At 36.8% G+C, this 22,729-nt stretch overlaps 1 protein-coding gene across 5 annotated transcripts in view; it reads right to left on the reverse strand.

Moving 5' to 3' along the window:
- The window catches only part of Pikfyve (phosphoinositide kinase, FYVE-type zinc finger containing), a 100,292-nt gene that overhangs the window by 13,636 nt on the left and 63,927 nt on the right, over positions 1-22,729 (reverse strand). For all 5 annotated transcript variants that reach the window (XM_052191908.1, XM_052191909.1, XM_052191907.1 and 2 more), the window contains 16 exons: positions 21,112-21,252; positions 20,255-20,381; positions 18,859-20,015; positions 15,793-15,893; positions 14,540-14,611; positions 13,463-13,634; positions 10,861-11,039; positions 9,163-9,276; positions 8,702-8,810; positions 8,444-8,598; positions 7,894-7,984; positions 6,203-6,263; positions 5,248-5,385; positions 4,110-4,230; positions 1,632-1,727; positions 219-302 (listed from right to left, as the gene is read on the reverse strand). In XM_052191908.1, coding sequence (XP_052047868.1) covers positions 219-302; positions 1,632-1,727; positions 4,110-4,230; positions 5,248-5,385; positions 6,203-6,263; positions 7,894-7,984; positions 8,444-8,598; positions 8,702-8,810; positions 9,163-9,276; positions 10,861-11,039; positions 13,463-13,634; positions 14,540-14,611; positions 15,793-15,893; positions 18,859-20,015; positions 20,255-20,381; positions 21,112-21,252 — 2,918 coding nt within the window. The remainder of the gene's footprint in view (positions 1-218; positions 303-1,631; positions 1,728-4,109; positions 4,231-5,247; positions 5,386-6,202; positions 6,264-7,893; positions 7,985-8,443; positions 8,599-8,701; positions 8,811-9,162; positions 9,277-10,860; positions 11,040-13,462; positions 13,635-14,539; positions 14,612-15,792; positions 15,894-18,858; positions 20,016-20,254; positions 20,382-21,111; positions 21,253-22,729) is intronic.

A 22,729-nucleotide genomic window follows, 5' to 3' on the forward strand; every position in this document is an offset into this window, starting at 1 on the left:
AGTGACGTGTCACCACAAGGTAAGGAACCGTATGCTAAGGGCTGTGTAAGGTCTTTTATAGGGCTTGAACTTTGTTCCTCCAACAGTTAGCTGAAGGGAATTATGTGAATTCTAGGAGATTCTGTGCTAAAAAAATGCTATCATAGAACTTAAGTACAAGGAGATATAAAACAATAACATAGCTCGATTTTAAAAGAATTTACTCAATCATGAATCACCTATTGGCTGGAAGCCCTTCTTCAGCACTGTTCCACAGAGTTGCTTTGGACAATTCCTCTAAGGCATTTCGGTATTCTTTACAACTTAGGGCAGAAATAGGTTGAAAATGTTAAACATTAAGTTCTTCTTTAACAATAGTAAGTTTTAAAATAACTTTTACATTATAAAAGCATAATTGCTATATGTGCCTGTAGTTAAACAAATACACTAGGAATTAACAAAAGTAATCAAGCAAATCACCAAATCAACCAAATCTAATAATCTTAACAATGATCCAAAACAATATATAAGGGGTAGGATATAGCTCAGTGGGAGAGCTCCTGCTTAGCATCTAAAGGCCCTGGGCTTAATGGCCATCAGCAATCCCTATACAACCTTCAAAAAAGAAAGGAATTTAAAAGTGACTTTCTATTTGAAGGAATTAAACTCTTTTTTAATAAGATTCCAAAATTTTAAAACTCTGATTCTTTGACTATCAGCCTAGAATACTAGGATCCATTACTTTTCTAAAATACTGAAAGATACACTCTGGTAGAACATTTGCTTCCTAATACTATAAAGAATGATTATATTTTTGTGTCTTTAATATCTATGGACTGTGATTAATCAATAAGGGAAGACGTAAGTGTCATCGTCATAATGCTAAAGCACAAAGGAAAAGAATCACTACTAGGCTCTTGTAAAGAAAAGAATTCTTACCTAAAGTAAACTCTGAAGATCATAAAGGCAGAATCAGATACAACTATACTATTTACTCTGGTATATGCATTATCTATGTACCATATTTTGTTTATAATCATATATTTTACGATAAACTGGATATTTTATAATCAATACATAAACATTTTTTTAATTTTTATACTTTCCAATGGAAAATTTTAGTTAAGCACCTCAGATGCTAATTAATTCTAAATTAATCACTGCCATGACAGCTATATGAAGGACACGCTGAGGATTTTAGACATTAGATATAAATATTTTAAAGGTGCAATGCTTTGTTAAGATCATGGTAACTACAAAGTTAAACATCCAAACGTGTCTTTGGAGCAAGATGCAGAAATAGCATTCTCCAGGTAGAAAATTTCAGGCAGTATGTGTGCAAAGTAGGAAGAAAGTAAGATATTGCAAAATGGGTTCACTGTTACATTAACAACTAAACCACACAGTAAGAGTTATCAGGAATAAATCAGACAGTGATCAGCACGTTCAAGGTTTAATAGATCCTATGCCAGGTCACATTAGTAAGTACTTGCTTAAAAGCCATGCATTATCCCATTATTAAATATTTTCAAATACAAAAGACTCTCATGCTTAACAAACACACGTTTTTGCTTGTATCTAAAGAGTCCCAAACAAGGTAACAGGCAGACTTAAAAAGACACAGCTCTAACTACAGGGAAGGCTCATAATACCTGAGTGCAAAAGCGATGATGGAGCTGGGCTCTTTCTCACAGACAGCAATGGGCACCCGCTCGTGTTCATACATTAAGTAGTGTTTATCTGGGTCACTGTCCGATAAATAAGAATATAAATCAAAATTGATTAAGCCAATACAATCAAATCTCAGGACAATTTAAGACAACTAAATACTGAGCAATGTGACCATAATTAAGAAAGCCAACATGTAGGCAATGCTGAAAAACTGAATGAAATACACAATAAAAATAGCAAGAAAAGCTTATAGAGCAACTGGAAAATTGTCAGATATAGGATTGAGGTTTGGAGAGATGGCTGGCTCAGCAGTGAGGAGCACAAGGACCAAGACAGGACTCCTAGCAGCCATGTGGCAGCCTGCAGCATCTGTCACTCCTATCCAGGAAATCCAATGCTCTCTTCTGGTCGTTCCAGGCTCCAGACACAAACCTGGTACACAGACATACATGCAGGCAAAACACACGTCTATATAAAATAAACATTAAAAAAAGAAATAGGTTTCAAATCTGAAGGTTCTATAATAGTTACTCCAAAGCTTTATATACTGTCAAGACCTTGGCCATTCAAGTTTTAAAAAGGAGTATGCAATAAATAGTCTAAAATGTTCTTTTTTTAACCCTAAGAGAATTCTTCCCAGTAATTATGCAGAAACTAGGATGATAGTTCCAGAGCAATAACACAACAAAAGCACTCTACTGTCATCACATGGAACCCAAGTACTGACTCTATTTCAGCCCAAATTTTGCTCCCTGAGTTCTGCTCCAACTCCTCTGTAAATCATTAAGTATAGACACTGACTTTACCTTAAATGCCATTTACTGACTATCCAATGTGGGAGAAAAACAGTACTGAGAAAAACTATTTCAGTATTTTCCTTATTTGTACATGGTTAACAATACACTGGTGAGAACAAACAGGTTACATTTGTAGTACACAGGGGTAAAGAAACAATTCTGCAAATAAATACCATCACTCTCTCTGATAAATGCATAAGAGAACTGTTGCAGATGAGTGTTTAACTCCTGTTCCCCAAATCCTAAGTTGAACCCCTAGCCCCAGTCTAATGGTATTAGGAGACAGTGCCTTCTGGTAATAAGGATGAAGACATCCTAAATAGGAGCAGTTCCACCATTTGAGAACGGCCTAGACAAGGACCTTCAGAATCTACCGTGCAGACATGAGTTTGATCCAGCCTCCAGAACTGTGAGAAATACATTTTTATCATTTATAAGCAAACCAAGATATGGAAACTTATTATAGCAGCCTAAACTAAGATAAAAATTCTAACAAAACATAGAGGCCTAATTCAGTTAGTACTGGGACATTGAAGAACCATCTAGTAAAGTTGTCTTCAGAAAAGAAAACAACTCCCAGATTAAGAAAGATGGTGAGAACACAAAGGCTACTAATAGGAAGGAACAAATGACACTGAAGAAACAGTCACTCAGACCTGAAGTTGAGAAAATGAGCCTTTATATATGACTCCTATGTATCCTAAACTGTCTGTGAGTCTCTTCTTGTCTCTTCCCCCAAGATCATAAGCTCATAAGAGCAATGCTCTCTACCTGAGGGGTAGTAAACAATCACTAAATAAAAACTTAATTAATACTGAATAAAAACAAAGGTTCTTATTAACAAATGAATTGGATACACTTGTATCACCAAAATAAAGGCAGCATTTGGTGGCCAGACAGGTCAACCAATAGAAAAACAAGCTTTTGCAACCATTATGTATTTCTCTTTCCAGTCTGAGTGACTATAGCATAAAAAAATTATGAAAACATGCATGGACTATTTTGTTCCTTATCAGTGTCCTGTTACAATGAATGCACTCCTATTATACACCCAGCAATATGTCTTTTAAAGATAAATGAATGTGGACTAAAGAGATGGCTCAAATCACTAGCACCCATATAAAAGGCTAGGTATGACCATACATGTCCCCAGTACCATGGGAGACCGAGACAAGAAGATCACCAGAGTTTGCTGGGCATCAGCCTAGCTATGGGTTCAGTAAAAGACCTTGTCTCAAAGAAATAAGGTGAAGAGTGATATGACCAAACACCTAATGTCTTTCTCTGGCCTCTGTACATAGGTACTTACTTGCATATACATACATAACACCACACACACACACACATACACACACTGCACTCAGACACAAGAAGAAGTTTTAAATAAGTTTTTAAAAAGATCGATGAATATAGCACTTATCTTTACATAGATACATATATGTTGTGTGTTTTCATAACTCATGCCTTTATACACTAAACAACATTAATGTTTTCTTTTTCCATTCTCTGATATAATGATAAAACATTTTAAAACGTATATGCCAAAAGCAATCTCTTTTACTAGGACGATATAAATTTAGACTTAAACATATTTGCAGATAAACTGATCTAAATAAGTAGGGAACAAGTAGCAAGGGTGCCACTTGGTTCTGAAATACTTACAAAGGAAATGGAATTGGATTATAGCTGTTTCCTGGAAGCAAATTAGCAAAGATGGCTTTCATGGTTGACTTTTCCTTCACTTGGCTGTCTGTGGATCCCAGCAAATGACCGTCAAATACATCTAGGATAAAACATATTCTACTTATACATTAACATTCAGAAAAAATAAAGAGTAGAAATGTCTGTTTTATTTCATTTTCTCTTCAGAATATAGACAGATAAACTATTGCTTCCATTTTCTGTTCTAAGAAAGCAGTTCTTAGGACATGAAATGGCAGGAGTGAAACCTGCTTGACACTGATTCACCTGCAGTTTCAGGTGTGTAAGTCCTCACACCTGAAACTGACACAATCCAGTGTCAGTGCTCTCTTCCTACCACAGGATGCATGAGGGAACTGCTGTCTGGCCATGTGTGAGCTATCACAGCACTGTTACTCCAACTAAGGAATGTGCACTCCAGCTACTACACAGGAATTTAACAGCAATGATAAAGTGACCCAAAGGTTAAAGTAGTTATTGCTTACCAAAAAGGGGTGGGGGGAGAGAAGGTATAGGTTTTATAATGTAAATGTTTGTTAAAAAACCTGGCAGAAATTTCTTTCACCTTACAAAGCAATAATAATCCACTTTATATACCTTAAAAGACACCCCCCAAAGGGTAGAGAACATGGAATGATATTGTCTTACTAGAATATTTACACACACAAAGTGATGCATGTCAAGTAGTACTCCTAACAGAAGGAGGGACAGACTGAAAGGCTTTGTTTAAAGGTGCGTTTTAACCATTGTATGACTTATGTGTGAGTGCTCTGCCTGCATGCGTGTATGTGCACATGCTTGAGTGGTATCCAAGGAGAGCGTCCGAAGAGCGAGAAAATACTTCCCTGCAACAGGAATTACAAACAGTTGTGAGCTAGCATGTGGATTCTGGGAATCAAACCCAATTCTCTGGAAGAGCAACAGTCCTTAAAACTAAAAATGTACTTTAAACAAAAATGAAATAAACCATTCTAAAGACTAAGGAAGCATTATGTCAAAGAATTAGCCATGTTCTTCTTTTTCAAGGACACGTATAAAGCAAGGAATAATCTCAGTCTCAGATTCAATGAGGCTGAGTTAACCATGGCCCACACCTGACCTTCAGAGCCACTGGCTGTATCCAGATCAGACGGCCCTCCCACTAACTGCTCAGCCATGGCCTCGGGAGGAGTGGGCAGCTGGAGATGGGTGGAGCCCGTGGAGCTCTGGCTGGACAGGGTTGTCAAGAAGCGATCCTCTAAAGAAACACACAGTCTTAAATGAGTCATTAAAACAAAAAAGTCCACTTCACATAATTAATGCTCATAATATTTCTTAACTGCAAAATCATTTATTTCTACTTCTTAAAACAGAAATTTCACCTTTTCACAAAGTATCTAGGTCATGTAACTCATGACATAAAAATTGACACAAAAATCCATATTGTATGACTTAACTGCAACCAAATCTTGGTGACAAAACTATGTCACCAATTCTGACCTCTATCCAACAGTGCTACACTGTACCTAAATGTTACTGAGCTTAACAAAGAATGGAATTAGAGCACTATAGGGAAACTTACATGCTCATCCTAAGAGAGAAAAAACATTGTTATAATTATCATAGAAAAATATCTTTTAAATGGTAATCTCTTTGCAGTAGTCAGCCTATGAAAAGTTCCAAAATGACACCAAGTTATTGAAGAAAGGAATCTTAAATCTTAAAAATAATTTAATGATATAAAATTTAAATGAAGCATGCGAAGACAGATTCATGCAGGTAGAATAGGGAGGCTGACTAGCATAAACAAAAGAGAAAGTTAATGTCAGGTTTAGTTCTTCTCCTACTGGCAGCCCTGGATACACTGTGTCATTTCTTACATCCTAGTTAATGTTCTTATAGCATACTGTATGACAGTCTCAGACCAGTAAGCATTATAAATGTGCTCTAAGGAGGAAAATGACAATGGACAAGTGTATTAGAATAAAAAGCTCACATTAGCAGTTAAAAGCAGTTACAGAGCAAAAAAATCTCCTTAAAGGCAAGAGCGAGAGGTCACCATACTGAAGACCAACCTTTTTCTCCATTGTGAAGTCCTGGAGAAATATTCCTTGGAGATGTATCCATTGCACTTATCTATAGAGAAATAAATACACTATTCTTAAGAATACATTTTTAAAAATCATATTTTAAAAGTAGTCTAATCCCATGAATCTTGAAATTTTTGAACTTAGCACCTGCTTACATTAAAATATTACCTTTTGATAATTTAAAATGGCTATTGCCACTTTAATTAAACCTGAGTATATTCTTAAATGGCATTTATTGGTCCACTTAAAATAACCCTATTTATATAAATATATATATATATATATATATATATATATAAACTATCTGAAGAGTAAAGCAATTTTCCAAAATTTAAAAAAAAAAAAGCACTAATGAAGACTATTACTGTTTTACATTTTCAGAAAAATCTTCGATGTCTGGCTAACTATAAGACAGCTAGATTCTGTATTTACTCTACTGAGACTAGTATTGTAACACCAATCCTGGCTTTAAACAGCTATGCAGTGTATAAAGAGAAAACCAGCAGACATGGACCATACTTTGAGACTATCTCTGTAAATAGTTGCTCACATCTTGGCACAGATACATCTAGGAACACTTGTGTGTGTCAAGTAAGCCTACTCATCTCTTATAATCCATCCACTGCACCATCTTAGGTCCGATCACCCATGGACAACATAAAAGAGAAGTACTACAAGCCCCACAGAGAATTTAGATAGGAGTCATTTAAAGATTACCATATCACAGAGATCTTTATTTGTATCTTACATAAAATAACCCACCACTATTACACACTCTATCACCAAAATTCTATTTTCTTTTAGGGTTGTCTACAATCTTCTAATAGTTACTAAATCCTTATGAGTCCATGTGTTTTCTTGTGAGTCTATGTATTTTCTATCAGTTTCTTTTTAACCAGGCAAGTGTTTCATAATAACTATATCCTGTTCACAAATGTATACCATGTAACCTGGAAAAATGCCTAAACCAAAAAAAAAAAAAAAAAAAAGCACTCAATATCAAAAGGCCACGCAACAGAATTTCAAGTCAATTTCCTACTTCCCAAAAGCACCCTACTGGGTGATAATGTATTTTCAAGTGAATGTGTAAGGACTATACTCAAAAAGGTCTTGCACTAGGCACATACAAGGTGCACATACATACATGTAGGCAAAAGCACTCATGCTCATAAAATAAAAGTAAACAACTGTATTTTTTTTAAAAGAAAGAAAAATACTGAGAACTCTAGTATACACTCTGAGAATCCAGAGTTCTTCATCTGTTATATTTTCTATACTGTCTTAGGTAGAGTAGCCTTTTTACAAATACTCAAATAAATTATAACATTATTTTAATTGGTATTAAAATATAAAAGTGCCGGGAGGTGGTGGCGCATGCCTGTAATCCCAGCACTCTGGGAGGCAGAGGCAGGCGGATTTCTGAGTTCGAGGCCAGCCTGGTCTACAGAGTGAGTTCCAGGACAGCCAGGGCTACACAGAGAAAGCCTGTCTCGAAAAAACCAAATCCAAACAACAAAAAAAAAAAACCCAAAATATAAAAGTAATCCAGATCACATGTCCCTGAAAATTCACACATGACAGAAAAGTTTATGCATTCAATTACTACTCCTAAGTGTTAGAAATGGAATTAACTATATTTCTATCAATGAAACAACAAAGACAATGCACTTTATTACCTTGCTTTCTTCACCTTGTCTCAGTCTCCCAGGACTGGGAGGGACCGAAGGCCTCTTTCTACCTTTTTCCTGCTGGAAGAGGTCCTGCAACCTTGCCAGGCAAAAAGGACATGGTTCTGTTTTCAGTACCTTAAATTATACGTGTAAACATTTTCGTACATAGCCACTACTGAGTTATGATAGCCAAAGATGATCCTCAGCACACAGATCTAGTTCAGTCTCACTCAGTAGACACACATTTAAAACAGCAACGAGGGAGGGCTATTTCCTCTTAACAGACTATGTAAAGGCTGCAATATGTTTTAAAGGACAAATAGAAAAAAAGCAACAACAACAAAAAAAACCCTTTTTAACTAAGAAAGTAGAGCATCTATAATCAAGGTGGGTATTTAAGTTTAAAAATTAGGATTGGGGATTTAGCTCAGTAACAAAGCACTGCCTAACAAATGCATTGCCTTGGTTTGGTCCCCAGAAACAGAAAATAACTTCTGAAATACTATGATAGAACAAATTTGGCAATGCTAACAACAAAAATCTGACAAAGCCATACCTGCTGTTCCACGCTTGAAGAACCTCACAGAGGCTTTGCTTCTTGGCAATAAGTGACTCAAAGATGGACTGCAGTTGCTGAGGGGTATCCACAGAGGAAGACATAAGCCTTGCTTGCATCTTCTCTGTCCAGTTCTTAAACTCACCCTCTTCCATCTGGAAGGGAACAGAAACAAGTTTGGCAAGCTCAGGCACCAGAGAGGCAGAGGGGTTTCTAGAAAACAGCAGCGTCCAGATTTTCTATGAAAGAAACAATTACCTCCTTTTGTGCAAAGATATCTTCCATCTTTTCCTCTCTAGTTTTGCTAAATGTATCCGTTTTCAGGGACGCAAGTCTCTCATCAACTGCTAGGTACACCTGTGAGACCCTAAAAGTGAAGAAAGCACCACACATGTCAGAAGCTGAAATCAAGCTATTCCACGGAAACTAGGGGAAGGCATCTATATGAAACCATAGCTAAAATGCTTTCTCTTCAAAACTCATGTGGAACTTTGCAAAGCAAAACAAGGCATCAAAGGATTTACTTCAAATTTTTAAGTTGTCAGTTATGTTTTAGAGGCATTCTCCTGCATTATTTAAACTTTTCACACTGAACACACACTATCTATAATTAGAAAAGGAAAGTTACTTATATTTCAAAAGAGTTAACCTAATACTAAATCACCATGGATTACAAACATGACCAAGCAAAACTAATGCCCAAAGCAACTAAAACCTACTTCTGAAAAAAGTCCTTGAGATCCTGAAGAAGAGACACCTTCAGTGGGGCTTGACGCTTAATGAATATTTTTGGTAGTGGAACACAGACTTCAAGAAGCCGAATAGGAGAATAACTGAGGAAAGAAACAGTAACAGGAGAAAATTAAGACTATTCAACAATTTATACAGAGCATATACATATGTATGCAAATTAATTCTATTAATGTGTGCAATTAAATTCTATTGCACATATAACATTTTCTATAAAATTAAGTTTCATAAAGACAAAAAAAAAATTAACTTTCAAGCGCCAGAAATATCTTTCCTAATATTGAGAGGATTTTGTTTTATCCTTGCACTCCCCCTCCGAGGGACCATCTGCTATAAAAACAGCAATGACTTTAATGCAAACTTTTGCTATGGATCTAAAGAAACAGAAACAAAGTTAAAAGGGTACTTATTAACTACCATCTCTTAAGGGTTCTTCACATGTCTTCACTTCCTTTCCACCTGAGCACCTGAGGTATAGACTAGTAAATGCTATACCCAACCTACATCCTACATTTATGGTTAAAAGCCCTTGTTTTAAAAAGAAAATATATTCTAATGAATAAATATTTCATGAGTATACTATGTGAGATATGGTTTTAAGTGCCTAGAACACAGCATCAAAATTCCTACCCTCATGACTTAGGAATAATAAAATGTGGCTAATAAACAAAATATAAATATTTAAGTATCTTTATCAGTACTCTATGGAAAAAATAATGAGCAAAGAATGAAGCATGGCATACTTGACAGGTAAGATCTAAACAGGGACCTCTGGTAAGTAAGGAGACAACAGGCAGGTATCTGAGGAACGAGCAGCTGAGAGAGGAAGGACAAGGTACAAGGCTCCCAGATAGGCACCTAACTGGCACAGCAGAGGGCAGGCCAGAGCCAGTGAGACCTCAGCGAGTGACTGTGAGCAGTTGGAGGTGAGAACACAGGCCCTGGGCAACCAGAGTATGTAAGAGTATGTAAGGGTTTGTAAGCCAGAAAATGGATTCTGGCCTCTACTTGGCAAACCAGACACCTTTGGAATTTCTAAACCACAGTAGGGAACAGCTGGTTTTCCTGTACCAGGGTTACTTTTAACTGCTGAACAGAGATGAGAGCTGGCTAGAGGAGTAAGGCTAAGGGAGTCTGCCCAGAGGAACTGTGATAACGCCCTGCTAAAACAAAAGGGGCCTAGTCACAGTGGCAATGCTTAGGGCAGTGAAGTATTGGTATTAGCAGTTTCTGAGGAGAAAGTTTAAGGTGGTCTCACATTTGATACTGCAATGGTGAGTATTCCTTAAATTTGGAATTTTAGCTTTGTTAGAAGTATCTTAGATGGTAATTAATATCTCAACAAAATTCTCAGACTTTCAGATGCCAAAACAATGGTCAAGAGTGAGTCAGAAGCAGAAAATCAACCAGTTTTCAAGCCTGACTCCTATCACTTGACAGCTCCATGGGTGAAATGTACAAGATTATTATCCTTGCTTATAGCAGAATAACAATAGTCCCTAGTTCTTGGGATAAGGGGTAACTAACACTAAAGCTCTTAAAGTATAGCCCTCTGCATTTGCAAGGCTAGAGACAGGGGGGGGGCATATATGTCCCAAATTCAATCCAACAATGGAAGTGTTTCTATAAGTAATGTGATAATACACATGGTCCCTTTGCCTTCTTACCTGAAGGATGCCACCATCTGGTTATAAGAGAAATACTGGTGATAATCATGGTGAATAGAGTGACCACAGGGCTCAGCATTGGCTCTGCGTGTGTACTGGTGGCCATAAAATCGAAGTTCAAGGTACTTTGCAAATGACATAGACCAGGATTCATTTGAAAGAGCAACAACTGGTGTTACCTGAAGTTCAGGGGGAAAAAAAATAAATTACAGACTAAGAATCTCACTTCTGAAATATGGTATCTCTATTTTTCAAGACAAACAACACAGTCTGACTGAGAAGGTAAAACATAGGAAAAGACTGAACTCTTCAAGATGGATTTGACTGGGAGGAAGAGAAAGGAGCAGCTGCAGTGACCCAGCACCGTCAACCTGCTGTATACTGCTTACTTTCCTTCTTTACAACTTTCTAAAGGACCACAGTGATTTATAGACTTAGGTCTTCCTTATCAGCACACTCAGAAACAGACATAAGTGTTCCCTTAGAATAAATCAGTAATGGTGGGCAATGAATGACTAATCAAAGGGCAACGGTCATTTTACCATACTTCCTTCCAAATGGCCCAGGGTTGCATTTACACACACTTTCAACAATAGTAACTGAAAATATCAACTCCTTCATTTTCCTACCAATCCTACAAGTTATTCATCTTTGAAACATTATTTAAGAAAAAAAGGCATTTTCTTATTTCATTTATGCTTTGACTATATTAATGAATAAATTTCATTTACATGTTTACTGCCCATTTGTATTAAATTACTTTGTTGTACCCTTTGCCCACTTTTTCTACTACCATGGCTTACAAAATTCAACACATTTTCCTAAGCTAGAAGTTCTTCTTGTGTATATAACAAAATACATTTCCTTTCTAGCATAACACCATTATTATTTTTTTAAATCCTAAATGCTAAACCAAAGCAGGGAAAACAGATTAAAATTGAACTGTTCACTTAATTCAACAGTCAATATACAGCAGTGGTTCTCAACCTGGGGGCTGTGACACCTTTGGGGGTCACTTAAGACCAGTGAAAAAACACAGATATTTATATTACAATACCTAATAATAGCAAACTGTTAATATTATAAAGTGGCAAAGAAAAATATTTAATGTCTGGGGATCATCACAACATGAGGAACTGCATTCAAGGGTCACAGCATTAGGAAGGTTGAGAATCACTAATCTCTAGAGTTCACAACAAAATGCTACAAGCTGTTTAATGGGACCAAGATCAAAAGGCCTATGGGTATGAAAATAAGGCTGGGACTAGCTTAATGGTAAAGCACTTGCCTCGCATACATAATCTGATATCCACTAACACACACAAGAAAGTATGGAAGACTTTGATTATTACAAATCACTACAGGCCAATGAGCTCCAGGCTCATAAAGAAAACTAATGTCACCATTCTCAAGTACTATACTAACAAACCCACTTTTATCTACAATTCTCATAAATGTTTTCCAAGCTCACTTCAAAATAATCAAGATAACAATGGAGGCAATTTTAATACATATTCACTTAAAAACACTGAATATTTATTATATGGATTGAAGAGATGGCTCAGCAGTTAAGAGTACTGGCTGTTATTCCAGAGGGCCCAGAGTTTGATCTAAGCATCTACCTGATGTCTCACAACTATTTCTAACTACTTTTTCAAGGGATTCAATACCCTTTTCTGACCTTCTTGGGCACTAAGCACACATATGGTACACAAACATACATGCAGGCAAACATTCATACATATAAAAATAAAAGTAAATTTAATTTTACACACACACAGACACAAGAAAAAACCCATACTACTGGTACTGGAGAGACAGCTTAGCAGTTAAGAATACTCCACCTAGCAACCACTTCTCATTCCAGTTCCATGGGATCTAAAGCCCTCATTTAGCCTACTCATGTATATACACAGTTTGACCACACACACATCCATATAAAATTATATAAATATGTAAATACATAAAGTTATATAAATAGATCATAAACCTAAGCCTATGCTACTTCTCCAAAGATGGATTGAACCCATTTAATAACAAAACAAAAAAAAAGAATCACAATACTGACATCAAATACATTTTTTCAGACTTAGAAGAGATAGTTCCAAGAAATTAAATACATGCCCATGTCATTTTTTAAAGATTGATATAAAAACCAATAGACCATTTTCAGCAAAGCTTCATCTATATATTTTCAGGACAGTTGTTGATATAGACTCAGATTTGTTAGGTAAATAGTTTAATACACTACTGCTTTATAAGTCTATTTGTCCTCTACAAGCCATTCCTTATTCTCGTTCTATTACTAAAGTGCAAAACAGTTCCTAGAACACAAAGAATTGTCTGCTAAATTAACATGCATAAGTTTTCAAAATATAATTTCAATATATTTCTTGGACAAGGCATACATATTTTATGTAATGACATATATTCCTTCAGTGAAATTTAAAAATGTATTAGGTTAATCATGTAGCACAAGAAGGTTATGTGAAGATCATAATGACAAATAACAAAGTTCAAAATCCTACTGACTATACATCCCCCAAAGAACTATACAAACAGAAAGAAATGTCACAGGAAATATGTCAGTAGCAGCACATACTTGTTTGCAGATTCTGCACCAGGAATATGTGAGAATTGTATGTTGATATCCAGGCACTGGAGAATCCAACTCCTTCAAGATTATCTGTACACAGCCTTGGCCATGAACAAAGCGCCGAATGTGATGAACCATGGGGGTATCACAGAACATGCTAGGACACTGGTAAGAAGACCTGGGATAAACCAGAGAATCTTCTTACATTAAATATGAAACAACGTCCACATAGCAAGTACTGAATGATCACAGCCACAGCCAAGAAGTATAGCAGCAGCTCCAGAACGACAGACAGCACACTGCTCTGAGCTGCCTTAAGCGGAAGTTCCCATTTGTCATAACACCTTCTAATGTCCATTTCCAACAACAGTAAAACCCAGACATTTCTAAGGACTTTTCCCTGCAAAAGAAGCTGGTAACATTAAATCACTCATGCCATGCTGTGCAACTTAACTGGAAACACCAATGAAGCTTAGACTGATGTTGAGCTGCTCCCAAGTCTACTTCTCACTTGAATCATTATAAACGTAGACATTCTAAAAGTCTTGGGATGGCAGAAAGACTGGACAGGCAAAGATACAAGAAATGCATAACACAAGAGCTCCCAGGTAAGTATAAAACTGATTATGTCATTGTAAAGATATACTCTGACATGTGGTGTAAAAATGAAAACCATCAACAATACTCGGTATTTAACTCAAAATGTTTAGTTTGAAATTCTGGAGTTCAGCCAGGCAGTGGTGGCTCACACCTTTAATTCCAGCACTTGGGAGGCAGAGGCAGGTGGATTTCTGAGTTCAAAGCCAGCCTGGTCTACAGACTGAGCTCCAGGACAGCCGGGGCTACGCAGAGAAACCCTGTCTCAAAAAGAAAAAAAAAAAAAAAACAGGAAAAGAAAAAAGAAATTCTGGACTTCAAAACTGCATAATAATTAATCCAGCACTTGAGAGGCAGAGCTCTATGAGTTCCATACCAGCCTAGTCTACAGACCTAGTTCCAGAGAGCCAGGACTATAGAGATAGACATTTTCTCAAAAATAAAAAGCAAAGCATAATAAATCAGAAGGAAGAAATTGGCTCTTACCTGAAACAGTATCTTTCTAAAAATATTCCCAATGTAAGGTCATTCTTTCCATAAAACTCCATTGTTACAATCCTAAAAGAAGAGATGATTTCTTAGAAATAACAAGTGTAGACTAGCCATACTATGGCATCGTTTCTACTCCTATTCTGTTAGTATCTTTAAAAATCATTTAATGAGAATGCATAAAGGATAAAATAAATGGAATAAAACTGATTTGCATTAGGAAGAGGTAAAAACGTCTTTCAGTTTCAATCCCCATCAACATTGGGGAGAAAACAACGACAGTGCCCTTCTGCCCTCCAGCCACCGAGTATGGAAAAGAGCTCTCACTGATGGCTCCATAAGAGCCAACTCCTTACTGTACCTAACTCACCACCAACCAAAACAGAGACTGCATGCATGCTGGTTGAAATCTGTATCCTTAGTATTACCTAAGGAGTCCATCAACTTCTAAAGGGAAAAACCCTACAACTTTCAGAAAATTGTGCTTAAGGTTGTCCTGGAACTACACAAGGTTTGAGAAAAATCTTTTTGTTGGAAATAAATGTTTTACTATGGAAGAACTACCAAAACCAAACAACAGACACCAGTGAGAAAGGGAGTGGGGCTGAGCCGCATCCATGCAGGCAGTCTATTGCTCTCTCCTGAACACTGACTTCCTAGGATCATTATTTCACGCTCTACCTTCTGTGACTCTCCCTGCCATGACAGACTGTATCCTTCAGCTATGAGCCAAATAACCCTTTCTCCTTTACATTGCTTTGGACAGATAGGTTTTTATTATTATGTTAAAAATTAAGACAGACATGTAAGGTCTTTATGACTGTCATTAGAAATATTACAACAATATAAAATGTGTTTGTCTCTATAAATATACTTAAGACGTTTGCAAGAAGAACGCACTGAGACAGTTTAACTCAGTGTCAGAACAACAAACAGTAAGATAAAATGCTATTTTTATAAAACTTATGCAAAGAGAAAACCTATCTAAATTGTACAGGCTATAATCAAAATGTAGATTTTTGGTTTCTAAAACCAGCTTTTATGGGTCAATTTTGTAAGTTCTGTAATATAAACATTTCTCTTTCCTCTCTGAGTTTTTCATTCTTATTAAGGTACAAGCATTTACCCATGAACAAAAACACTTCAGTTACTTCAAAAGTTTAAATATTCTATCAATTCACATGTGACCATCAATGTGTCATAACTAAAGCAGGCATTATTTGTTCTGTTATTGCAGACAAGCATCCTACCAAGGGCTGACACAAGCACTGGGCGCATTGCTGGACTGGGCAGAGGAGCTGCTGAAGAGCACACAGAGCCTCTGGTGGTTAGCAGGGTTCAGACAGTCCACCTGAAGAACAAGGAGCAGATGAGCACCCAAGTCGGAATACAGCTCCCACCAATTCACTGACACACAACACATTGCATTCAGTTAACAAAGTCTTCAGTTATCACTCTTGGAAGACGTACAAAAGGCTAACTATAAGAGCAGCTGGGGTTTGAACACAGATTATTTCAGAACTCTAAGGTACACTTAAGTGTAAAGTAACTGTGGTTGGAGTGTAACATAAATGAGACCCTGGTTATACCCAAAGCTGGGCTTGAAAGGAGAAGAGAACAAAGAAGTTAGATTCTTAACATAAACATTGCTTTTTTTATACAAAATTGTATTATATTTTGGAAGAACAAATTAGTTAAAATAGATTCCTATGAAACAATAAACCTAACAGATGGATATGGTATCAATCCATGGTGCCTAGAGATCTAAATTCTGAGATACTTTTTCACATGTGCTTTTTCCTGTACCCTGTTAAATTTCAAGTAGTTGAGGTAAAGTTTCTCCTCCTCAGATGCCACTCCGCCTATCACATTATGCAGTTTGCACAACTAAATAGCCACTCAGACCAACATGGTAGCACACAAATGAAATCCCAACACTTGGGAGATGGATCAGGAGTTTAATGTCTTCCTCAGCTAGATCTTGAGTTTGATGCCAGCCTATTTCAAACCTACAAGAAACCCCATTTCAAACCAACAAACACCAAAAGAAAAACTACTTTTTTGCTTATTCACACGTGTTCATAAATACATACATGCACAATCATACATGTTCATGCATACATACATATACAAAGGGGATTTTGTTTTCACTGAAATGAGATATGCTACAAAAGTGAATTAATATAACTTGCCTTTTTGAGGACATGCTAAAATACATCCATCCATCCATAATATTTTATTCCAATGTAGCAAAATTTTAAAGTTCTATTTAAAAAAATCATTCATGGAATTAATTCCATGACATGCTTTTTAGTAGTTCAGAAGATATCATGGGTTTTATACAGATCATATAGGGACCAACCCATCCTTTGATATGGGTTGAATATGAACGATGCCCATGCCCAAGATTCCTGTATTTAAAGTTTGTTCCTTAACTGCGATGCTATGTTAGATATTCTAAAAACTATAATGTAAGACCTACATGGAAGTAGGCCACTGGAGGAGTCTCCCTGAAGGCTGTATCTTTTTGTTTTTTTTTTAAAGAAAGAAGATTTATTTATTGTTATATCTAAGTACACAGTAGTTGTCTTCAGACACACCAGAAGAGAGTGTCAGACCTTATTACAGATGGTTGTAAGCCACCATGTGGTTGCTGAGATTTGAACTCAAGACCTTCGGAAGAGCAGTCAGTGCTCTTAACCGCTGAGCCATCTCTCCAGCCCCTCAAGGCTGTATCTTATCCCAAGGCTTGATTTCTCTCTGCTTCTCATCTGCTGTGAAGTGAATAACCTCTGCCAGACTCCAGCTACCATGAATAATGGAGTCAAGGAGTATGGACTGAAGCCTATGAAATCATAAGCGAAAATAAACTCCCTTAAATTGTTGAATGTCAAGTATTTGTTACATTTGCAAAACATAATGTAACAATTTTATCTACAAAAAATGGGATACAAAAATGTGCTTCAAACACAAGCAAGCTTCCTCATACAGATATATTACAATCATACAAGAATAAAGAAGTTGGAATCCTGAATCAAAGGTGTACAAATGTACATATAAAGTAAGATAGTACATGTAAATATCCTCATTACTTTCTATAAATTTATACAAAAACATTCAAAATTTCTTGACTCTCACTATGGTTCTGTGTGTGAGTCTCACAAACAATTGTGAGACATCACCATTTACCACTTCCTTGACTAACAGTGAAACTAGATTTTTTTTGTATTACAGAACTGCATTACATCTAATGAAAGATTTCTTCATAAGTGTCAATAATAGTAATAAGCAAATCCATAAGTAAATCTTCCTTAAACATCTTTAATTTCTATCTAAACAGATATAAATTAATGTGCTTCAACACACATTAAATAACAATATATAATTTTTACTCTTAGATATGTATCTAAGTGTATACATACTCCTAGCATACAGGCAAGATTATGAACTCAAGAACAGCCAGGATCATATAATGAAACCTGTGAAAATTAACTTTGTTACCTTGATAAAACTCAGAATCAACTGGGAAGTCTCAATGAAGGATTATCTACATTGGGTTGGAAGATGGGCATATCTGAGTGATTGTCTTAAGTTAAAATGTGAGAAGACCCAGTCCACTGGGGGTGGCACTATTCCCTAGCAAAGGCCCTGAACTGTTTAAGTACTGAGAAACATAACTGCGCACAAGTAAGCAGGCAGCATATACAGATTTCTTTTTCTTTGCTCTTAACTGTGGTTCTTATATCTTAAGTTACTTCAAGTTCCAGCTACCTTTATTTGCCCTAATTGATGGGCTGTAAAGCCAGAATTAAAAGCTAAATAAACTCTTCCATAAGCCATCTTTTTGCTAGGGTATTTGATCACAAGAAACAGAAGAAAGGAAGAGAAGGAGGGAAGGAGGGAAGGAGGGAGGGAAGGAGGGAGGGAGGGAGGGAGGGAGGGAGGGAGGGAGGGAGGGAGGGAGGGAGGGAGGCTAAAACAAAAACAAGATATATCTTAAAGCACTGAAAAAGTCAAGAGCTACATCATCATCATATATAAGCAATACAGACAGAAACGTCAAATAACTGCACACTTTCCCGTAGTTCAAGCCCCTCCTACTTTACTACAATTGCATATTAAAATACAAAATCCCAGTTTTGTAGCTTATGAATCTACTTTTCTACATCATATATAAGCCACCAGACTCAAGAAGAAATAAACTGAAGAGTAAATATTTAATAAGTCTGCATATAATTTGTCATATTGGTTTTTTTAAATCTTGCCTCAGTAATTTTTCAACAGACAAAACATTCTGAGTAAGAGTGACATCTTACCTTTGTTGGCCATAAGGCATCACTTGGAATCAATCCCCTCTCTTCATCACTCTCACTTTTGTTTCCTGATTTGCCGCCTGAAGTACATGATGCATCTTTTGAATGGACAAAGGGGTCCAAATGTTTTGACTGAATTCTTCCTCCTCGAGCTCGATAATCAGCTAGCATTCTACCCAAGGTCTGGCTATCACCCAGATGTTCAGCAATCCTGGTGCTCACTAGCTCATGTGAGGGTAAGACTTGAATAGACTTGGCCTGAACACTGCCATTCATGCCCTGAAGTCCAGAGAGATCCCTGAGCAGCTGTTTCTTCCTCCTGCTCTCCATTTCCTTCACCTCTTTGTTGAGAAGAGGAGACCAGTAAATCTGCTCTGGAAAATAATCTCGAGTTGAGCACCTCATCCCCTTTTCAGTTAAAAGGAAAGGTTCACGGAATGTAATAAATGGAGAGATACAGAGGATCACGTCTTTTAATTCCTGTTTAAATGTCAAGGAGTAAGTCTTTCGTTTATCTTCAGAGGAGGTGACTTGCTCAGTAACATACATTCCAGTGTCATCCTGCAGAGGGTCTCTAAAAGCTCTCATCTGGCTTTTGGGATCCTGTTGCTCATCCATTTGCTGTGATGTCTCTGGCTGTTCATTCCCTACAGCATCCTGTTGATCCATATGGACAGGCAACAATGACTCAGGTACCAGTGCAAAGAGAGCACAGGGGATACCTGCTGGGCAAGAGGGGGTACTATAATCTTGATGCTTCAAAGAGGCAACAGCCTGTGGAACACTTTTATTGTCCAGCTCACCCTTCTCAAGCACAATCCTTGATTCCAACAAAGTGCTATCATCAGAAGACAGGGCATCAAGAGGGTACTCAGGATCCTGGGGAAGGGAGCTGCCACTGACCTGCTCCTGAGAAGCTCCCTCTTCCCCTCGTCCCTCGCTCAGAAAATGGAACGAAGGGCTTTGCATTAACGTTGGAGGCATAGCAAACTCATCCATGAGAAAAGAGATTTCTAGCTGAGAATGATAAGCTACACAGATCATAAATATCAGGATCTCCTTAACTCGAGCCAGCTCATAATCAGAGCCTCCTCTGAGCTTGATTGTGCAGCCTAGGTGCTGTGGACATCCTTCAAAAAACATCAGTGTTTTGGTTTGTTCTACAAATAAATAAATAAAAATTAAGAGACTTAGATGACAATTTAGAGTACCAAACAGAATTTACTATCCACAGAAAAGAAAATCCATATACGAATAAAACCACCTTAAACATCTCCCTCTTAACCAGTGCTTCCAGATATTAACACTTCTTGAGTAAACAATGACATAGTTAACTAGGAGAGGATTCACTCCTCCTTGTGATCCCCAAATGAGTGAATATATGCTTAAGATGACTCACCATTAGGCAACTGAAATATCTGCATATAAAATTTGTGGCAAGTGCCCAGGTGGGGTTTCGTGAGCAGCTGGTCCATGGACACCACTAAATCACCTTGGGTCATTCGACTGATTCTTTCTAAAACTTGCTACAAAACAGAAAAACATTGTATTACAAAATTAAATCGCTATGAGTAAAAAATCTCAATAACCTGGAGAAGTACATTAAGTATTAAACAAAATAATGTTCACAATCAATTTCTTTAATTTTAATAAATTGCATGACAATCTGTTTATTGTACATTTGGCCAAACTTACTTGCCAAACAATTAATGAGTGGTCATGGTCATGGTACTCTCATCAAAACATGGGTGTGGCAAGGAGGTACACTTTATAACTCTAGCACTTAGGAGGCAAAGACAAGGAGGGTCGGTGCAAGTTTATGGTCAGCCTGATTCAATAACTGAGTTCCAGACCTGCCAGAAGTATAATGTGAGACTATATTATTTTTATTCTTTATTTTGTTTATATCTTTTGTTAAAGAGCATATGAATAGCATGTCTTAGCATAAGACACTATGGGAAAACAAAAATCAGTTTCCTTAAAAGTGGCCTCTGTTTTGCAGAATAAAGTACCAATAATGTACTTGCTGATGGGTAATGTCCATTTCACCTTTGGTCTCATAAACACCTAAAAGAATAGCTACATAGTTACACTGTCTTCCAGTGCCAGTCTATAGTCTTAATAATGCAGCTACCACACCTGGGTCCTACTTCAACATAAGTGCTACATCAAACAAAAATATTGCTACATACCTACCATTCATTCATAGTAATTTAAAAGCCATGATTTTGTAAATGAGTAAAAATAGACACTCACTGACTTTACATTAATGACCAGAGTGATGCCATGTTCCAGTAGCATGTCCTGAGCAATCCGAGACACTGTTTTCTCAACGAGAACCAATGTGGGTCGAACATCAACTATTCGTTGAACATAATTCTTCAAGAATTCCCTTTCCTAAGTAAGATAAATCAGAAAACCTGGTACAATTCATGATTCTAACATATTAAAATATCATGACAGCCTGACTACTAATATCAATATTCAGTCTATAATTTTTCACTCACAAATAAGTCTGTAATTAATTCATATGCAACAAAAAATTTTAATCATAATTCTCAACTATACATTTTACTTAAAAGTTTTAGGAAAAGTTCTACCCTCCAATAAATTTTATTTTGAAAGATTTTCAGATCCTATTACTCTATAATCTGCTGAAGATGTAGCTCAGTGAGAGTACATGACAAACACATTTAGGGTCCAGTGGCTTAAACACTAGCAACAACATGTGAGGAAAACCAGCAGCAGCAGCAGCAGCATGTGTGTACATGTGTCTAAGAAACAAGCACTAGGAACGCAATATGCAATATCTCCAAAGACTTTAAGTTAGACTTTCAAGCAACAAATAGCCTACTCCTACAAGTAGCATAATAAAAGCGATTTTTAAATATATATGATTATAAAGTTTCTACTCCATTCTGTAACCTACAAGTTTATCTTTTCTGGGAATCAGAACTAATAACCCTCTAACAAACGCTATTTCACTAAACTCCTACCTCCAATTTCCTAACATCCTATTATACCTGGAACAAATACAACTCAAGTTCTAAAACACAATGCTTATTATTATTTCACCATAATAGCTTTAGACCCAGGGGGCAGAGGCATAGAGATCTCTGAGAGTTCAAAACCAGCCTGGTCTCAAACAGAGTTCCAGGACAGCCAGGGCTAGTTACATAGAGAAATCCTGAATGAAAAATAAAACAAAAACAAAAAAAGGACATTTACCACAATGAAGGCTTCATTCTTCTGAGCTCCAAACAGGAGATGACTGAAAGTGAGCATGTCTGCTACTTCTACTCCATGTGCCCAGAGCATTTCTCATGCAAGCCTCCACAGTAAAGAAGACTCTTACCAAATTAGGCTACTTTTTATGAAGGACATTTCCTCTGTCTCTCTGTTTTACTTATAGAAATTACTTACTTTTGCCTAGCATGTTGGCATATGCCTACAATCCTAGAACTCCAAACGATGAAGATAAAAGGCCCTGTGTTTGAAATCACCCTAGGATATGTAGCAAAACTATTTTCAAAACCAACCAACAAACAAAAAGAAATAGCAACTGTACATTCTCAAATTCTCCCTTTATTAGTAAAATATATTTTCTTGAAATATATTAATTTCCTAATCTGCTTACTAAAACTTAATTTAAGGACATGTGAAATTATTTTGTTTATGCAGCTCCAATGAAACTGGATTATTCTAAAAAACAAACATGGGAAAGTCATACCTGTAATTTCAGCATTTGAAAGGGCAAGTTACTTAAAAGTCAAGGGCAGCCCAGGCTATATAAGGTTCTATGTCACACATAAACACACACACACACACGCACGCACACACACACACGCACGCACGCACACACGCAGCCCAGGCT

Source organism: Apodemus sylvaticus, chromosome 9 (genome assembly GCF_947179515.1).
Source record: "Apodemus sylvaticus chromosome 9, mApoSyl1.1, whole genome shotgun sequence".
Classification (NCBI taxonomy): Eukaryota; Metazoa; Chordata; class Mammalia; order Rodentia; family Muridae; genus Apodemus; species Apodemus sylvaticus.